The 6,693-nt window shown below is 33.9% G+C and overlaps 1 protein-coding gene across 2 annotated transcripts; it reads left to right on the forward strand.

The window, feature by feature from the left end:
• Positions 1 to 916: 916 nt before the first annotated feature.
• On the forward strand, positions 917 to 3,624 carry LOC124429748 (TPR-containing protein DDB_G0280363-like). Of its 2 annotated transcripts, none has more exons than XM_046975376.1 (3): positions 917 to 1,451; positions 1,652 to 1,856; positions 2,397 to 3,624. In XM_046975376.1, the coding sequence occupies exons 2-3, from the start codon at positions 1,659 to 1,661 to the stop codon at positions 3,291 to 3,293; spliced, it is 1,095 nt and encodes a 364-aa protein (XP_046831332.1). In that variant the 5' UTR covers positions 917 to 1,451; positions 1,652 to 1,658; the 3' UTR covers positions 3,294 to 3,624. The 2 variants fall into 2 exon arrangements, with proteins under 2 accessions (XP_046831332.1, XP_046831333.1); XM_046975377.1 differs by having other exon boundaries at positions 920 to 1,451; positions 1,652 to 1,823.
• The last annotated feature ends 3,069 nt before the right edge of the window (positions 3,625 to 6,693 follow it).

Raw genomic sequence — 6,693 nt, forward strand, 5'->3', positions numbered from 1 at the left:
GGGGGGGCGGCGGCGGAGGGAGGGAGGAGGAGCGGGTGGTGCTTCCTTGGAACATCGCTCATAAACATCGACTCCGCTTTTTGTCCATTTTTATGTTTGACCCCTACTACCTCCTCCTCCTCCTCCTCCTCCCACCTCTAACCTCCTTATCCGTCAGACTTTCACCTTTTTTTTTCTCTCCTTTATCTCTTTCTCTTTCTCTCTCTCCTTCTCTGTCTTTCTTAATGGATATACGGCCTTTCTATATTGCTCTGACGCTTCATTCATTCTTTTTTCTTTTTTTTTTTCCTTTTTATTTTATTTCTTTCATTCAACATATTGTACATATACAATCATATGCATACATATATACGTGTGTATATATATATATATATATGTATAGCTTTGTATATAATCATTGAATGGTTATCGATAAAGTTATTAATCGATTCATTATTGTTTATTTGCATGGTATTAAGAACGGATTTGTAGCTTTGAAAAAAGGTCCATTCTTTCTTATTTGTTTTTCATTACTCTCCCCTTCTCCTTTCTTTTCTCTTTTTTTTCTTTTTCCTTAACTTTCTTACTTCCTTTCTTTTCCCCTTTCTTTTTGTTCTCTTTCGAAATATTGAAAAGAGGAGTAATAATGTCTCTATACGATTTACTATGATTTGCTACGATATATTATATGTATATATATATATATATATATACATACAAATATACATACATATAACATACAAATGTACATACGTATGTAGGACAATACAAAAGCGTGTGTGAAATATAAAAGTGTTTGAGTGTGTGTGTGTGTATATGTGCGTGCGAGAGCGTTATAGAAAAAGTAAATACTCTCTTTGATCAATAACCTCGCATCAATAAGGACATTGAATTTGGGAAGTTTTCTGTTGTCATTCTAACTCGCGAAGGACGCGATAAGTCGTATGGAGAATGTCAGTTGATCTTCGTCGGTCGTCTCGATAGGATCATTAACGTGTGTGTGTCTTTATTAATCGAGTTAAACGCAATGCGTATTACGATACAATGATTAAGATAAATCTTGAATAATTAATATTATAATAAATACTTTTCGATAGTTCTTTTTCGTACGCGCGCGCGCGCTTGTTTGTGTCTGTGTGTGCGTGTCCGTATGTGCGCGCGTGTGTATGTGTATGCATGTATGTATGTATGTATGTACGTACATATGTATGTATATGTGTGTGTGTATATGTAAGGGTGTATGTGGATGTGTGCGTGGGTGTGTGTATGTGTGAAGACTCACGCAAGAACGATAAGTGCGAACGATAAGTGTGAAAGATTTTTCTTTATCCTCTTTCCACTGCTCTTAAAAAAAAGGAAAAAAAAAAAAATTGAAAAAAAAAGAAAATAATAAAAAAAAAAAAAAAAAAAAAAGAAAACGAAAGAAAAGGAAGTACGAGAGTTTTACCTGATATTTATTTGTCGCGGATTAGGTAAATATTTTCAAATCGAATAAATATATTCATTCAAATATTATATCCCCTGTTATTTTTTCATTATATATGATCGTAATGTATATTGTTAAAAATTATTAACGTACTATGTCACTTTTTTCTTTTTTTTATTTTTTTTTTTATTTTCTTTTTCTTTCTTTCTTTCTTTCTTTCTTTTCTCCATTTATGTTTCCATTCAGACATAAGATGAGGGTGAAGACCGTGCCGAGACATATGATCTTACAAAATGACTTAAGTGCCACGTCGAGCTCCGAAAATGCGAATTCCATGAATTCAATAGAAAATAATCGTGAGGAGAATGTAATTTCGAGCGATTCTCTGAGAATGAAAGACGTGTCAGAATTGAGAGAGGTATCATGTTTGACAGCTGGCAAATATATTACAGTAAATGTCGTTCACACTCGATTCACCTAAATGCCTTTGTATATGTAAGGTTACGCTGGCGTCCTTCCAATGACATACATAAATAAGAAACCTGTACGCGTTCCACGCACAGCTATATATATATATATATATATATATACATTTGCTATATATATATATATATATATATATATACATTCATACATATATATAAATATATATCTTACATATATACATTTTTTTCTCCTCAAAATTTAATTTTAACAAGCAATAATTTTGTCATTTTCTATCGTGTCCTTTCCTTCAATAAATAAATAAATAAATATATATATAATATATATATATATATATATATATATATATATACATATATATATATATATATATATATATATATATATATACATATATATATATATATATATATATATATATATTTAACTAGATAATCATTATTTTCATTCTTATAAATTAATTGACATTGAATAAAATTAATATTACATATACATATATATATATATATATATATTATACTTAAATATGATTAAAAATTCATTTCAGTCGAACGAAACGTTCTTCGTTGACGCGGTAGCTGGACCATCGACCTGTCAATGTTTCAAATGGTACACCATAGAAAAAACGAAGCAATTCCCAATCGTAGATGAGAAGAACGATTTGGAAGTAATAGATTTATCTATTCGCGATTGTAACCTTCAATCCGTTGGGAATGTTAAAGTTAATGAAAACGAGGAGATGGATAGTTTTGAAAATCCTGATGATCCCTCCTCGTATTCATCGTCAATCGATCCGGATGATAAATTAAAGGATACTTTCCTTTATAAGATCATGACTGATCCAACATTTTTAGAGAATATTCAAAAGAACAAGCAACAACAACAACAACAACAACAGCAACAACAGCAATTGATGCAGTTGCAGCAACAACAACAACAACAACAACAACATTATCGAGAGGAACAGCAACAAGTGCAACAGCAACAGCAATATCCGCAGCAATTGAAAAAGCCTATTTGTCCTTTTTGCCATGACGAATTCTCAAATTATTTTGAACTAAGCGAACACATGGACGGTAAGATGGACGAGACAAATCAAATCGTTTGTTGCGTTTGCAAAAAGAGTTTCGCACGTAAGAGGTATCTACGTTATCATCAGAAATGCCATTTGGAAAGGACCAAGTTCACGTGCGACATTTGTACGAAAAAATATACAAGGTTAGACAATCTAACACGACACAATACTTTCCACGTTAATCCCGATAAATTTCCGTGCACGTCATGCGAGAAAACGTTTGCACGAAAGGATCTTCTTAATAAGCATTTAAAGTGTCACGAGAACAGGCATCGTTATTATTGCGAGGATTGTGATAAATATTTTAAGGGTCAAGTGACCTTGGATAATCACAGAAAATTTCATCACGCCGAGATTGAGAAATTATAAAAGAAAAAGAAAAAAAAAAAAAGAAAAAAAAAAAAGAAAAGATAAACAATGGAAATACACGTACACACGAACAAAAAGAAAATACTTTCGATACGATTAAATTCAAAATTTATCACGATCACACACAAACACATACACATACATATATCTTTTCTTTCACCATTATTTTCACGACAATTCTTTGTTAATCTATGTTTCGTTTATATCTACCGTTTATATCTTATTATTTCGTATAATAACTATTTAAAATTTTTTACGCAACTTTGGTCGTAATAACAATAAGCGATAATTACAATATCATAAATACTGTATTCACAATTATGTTTGATAATTAAGTTTGTGTTTTTTTTTCTCTCTCTTCTTTTCTTCCTTACTTTCTTGCCTTCTTTTTCTTTTTCTCTTTCTTTCTTTCTTTCTTTTTTTTCTTCCTCTCCTTTCGAAATAGCAAATTAAAATCTACTTCGACGAAATTATATCTTCGATCATCTATTCGGACTTAATTACAATTTCTTATTTTCTGGATTTACTGGAGAGGGCCAAGTGGGAAGAGGGAGAGGGTGAGAGGTGGTTGGAGGGAGAGAAAAAATAAACGGAAAAGAAAAAACAACAAAAAAAAAAAAAAGAAAAAAAAAAAAAAGAAAAAGAAAAAGCAAAAGAAAGTGGATATAACGTGAAATCCAGAAATCTCGTTGAAATTGAACCACGCCTGTCTCTTTGTTCCTCTCCTTTCTCTCCGCTCTCATATTTTCTTCATCATTTCCCCTCTACTCTTCTTTCCATTTACCACCTACATCACCTACACCACCAATCTACACCACCACCTACCTACCTACCTACCTACCTACCTACCTACCTACCTACCTACCTACCTATCTACCTACCTACCTACCTACCTACCTACCTTTATTCGTAATTTAATACAATTAAGTCGAGCGTTAAAATATCGTTCTTAATTCGCTGACGGTACGCTTTGTTTTTCTCATGGTTTTTGTACGAGCTACTCGCGTTGGCTATTTTCCTTCTCTCCTTCTCGCCTTTTCGTTTCCCCAATCTCCTCCTCCTCCTCCTCCTCCTCCTCCTCCTCCTCTTCCTCCTCCTCTTTCTCTCTTTTTCATCCATTCTTTTTCGCAAATTCTTCTCCTTTTCGTTTCTCTTCGTCTCCTTTTTCATCCTCTTCCATCTCTCTCTCTCTCCCTCTCTCTCTCTCTCTCTCTCTCTCTCTCTCTCTCTCTCTCTCTTTTCCGCTCTTTCGAACATAAAATATGATTCATTTTTATATAAACAACACTCGCCTGTACGTTTCTACACGAGTTGCGAGTTTACCGCCTCTTACAGAAATTCTAATTAATTACATGGAATCCACGAAACTACGAAAGACAAAGTACATATAATACATACGTGGATAGGTACGTACGTATATTATTATTATTATTATTTTTTTTTTATTCCTTTGTCCAATATATAATATATATTTATATATATACATATATATATATATATATATATATATATATATATATATACATATATATATAACGTTACGTCGTTTTTCTTTATTTCATATCACTTAATAACAATTTCTGACGTTGTAAAATTTTACGACAAATATCGTCATCGAGTCGCGCGCGACTTAAAAGTTAAAAAAGAATCTTTGGCATGCATAAAGGAAAAGGATGGATGATGGAACAGAAAAAAGTTGCTAAGGACGGAACCGACCCGACGATTCGTTTGAAAGTTTCATCGAGCTTTTCGCTTGGATTTTTTTGCCCCCTTTTTTTTTTCTCTCTCTCTCTCTCTCTCTCCCACTTTAAAAGAAAGAAAGAAAATAAGAGAGAGAGAGAGAGAGAGAGAGAGAGAGAGATTCTCCTTTGTATTTTGTATATCTACGGAATAATACGTCGTCCCTTTTATCTTACTTTTTCCATCGGACGTAGATACTGTACAAAGATCTCGCGCGCGCGCGCTCTTACACACTAACGCCAACTCCGACGAAAAATTTAAACAAAGTTTTCAGAAACGTTAAACAGAGAGAGAGAGAGAGAGAGAGAGAGAGAGAGAGAGAGAGAGGGAGGGAGGGAGGGAGGATCTAAAAGAGGATTCAGTTCAGAGATTCCGCGGTTCTCTTTTGGTATTGCTAAAGTATCCTACACATTTTTCTTTTGGATGTTTAACAAATCATCAGGTTTATTTTTCTTCTCACTCTTCGATTCATTATTTCGTAACAATATTGTTAATAATAATTCGTTTATCGTTTCGTTCTTAATTCGATTGATAACGATCGTTTTAATACTTTTGAAAAATAATTTTTTTTTCTTTTTTTTTTTTCTTCTTCATCTTCTTCTTCTTCCATCACATTGATTTATATTACGAATTATATATGAAAATCGAATTGATTATTGATTATCGTTTCGCATGATCGATATCATTTATCTTAAAGATAATAACGAAGCTTTGTTAATTATTAATGTATGAAAGTATAGAATAAAAGTAACAATTAATAATAATTATCTATTTCTTCAAATGATATATATATATATTTATTTATATAAATAAATAAATAAATAAATAAATAATAAATATATATAAATATAAGGAAATAAAAATCGTCGAAGAAATCTTCTCGAATTCCTCAACCCCTTTCCTTTCCCTCTCTCTTCACAGCAGTAGGAGGAGGAGAAAGAGGTGAAAAGGAGAAGGAGGTGGAGTAGAAGGAGGAGGAGGAGGAGGAGGAGGAGGAGGAGGAGGAGGTTTCTCCGTCTCGCGACTGCTGTTAGTAGGAGGAGGTACTTGGAGATTTTTTCGTTCGGCGAACGCAAAGTAAGCATGAAAACAAACGTTATGACTTCGGTCGAGACGAGAGGTAGTAGGTAGGTAGGTAGGTCGCAGGTGGGTTAAAGTCGAGAGACAGAGAGACAGAGGGAGAGAGAGAGAGAGAGAGAGAAAGAGAGTAGTAGTAGTAGTAGTAGTAGTAGTAGTAGTAGTAGTAGTAGTACGCGTGTAACGCCGGCGTATGTTTACTTCTCCTGGAAATCTGGAAATGTTTAACGGTGTTAGTAATGTTTTGATAGTGTGCGAAGACCAAGTATAGGAATGCGCTTTGCCGACTTGCGCTTTGCCCGACACAGAGTTTTCCATCGTGAGAAGAGGCTGAAGAAGAGAGAAAGAGAGAGAGAGAGAGAGAGAGAAAGAGCAAGAGAAAAAAAGGAAAGGATAGAAAGGAATGGGAAAAGAGTAGGTGCTTGCGGAGAAGGGAGTTGGTTGGTCTCGACGACGACGTAGACGACGCAGACGACGACGATGACGGTAACAACGGTGGGGTTAAAAGGCACTTCTAATGGTATTGTGCGCGTTCAAACAAACACGCGGAATGCTTAGTAGTTTTTAAAGCTGTGGGAACTCC

Source organism: Vespa crabro, chromosome 16, assembly GCF_910589235.1.
Source record: "Vespa crabro chromosome 16, iyVesCrab1.2, whole genome shotgun sequence".
NCBI classification, from domain to species: Eukaryota; Metazoa; Arthropoda; class Insecta; order Hymenoptera; family Vespidae; genus Vespa; species Vespa crabro.

Excerpts from the sequence above, each read along its gene's own strand:
- LOC124429748 (XM_046975376.1), top strand. The coding sequence starts at position 1,659 with ATGAGGGTGAAGACCGTGCCGAGACATATGATCTTACAAAATGACTTA. Across the intron at positions 1,857-2,396 it reads CAGCTGGCAAATATATTACA|TCGAACGAAACGTTCTTCGT; the intron begins GTAAATGTCGTT and ends AATTCATTTCAG.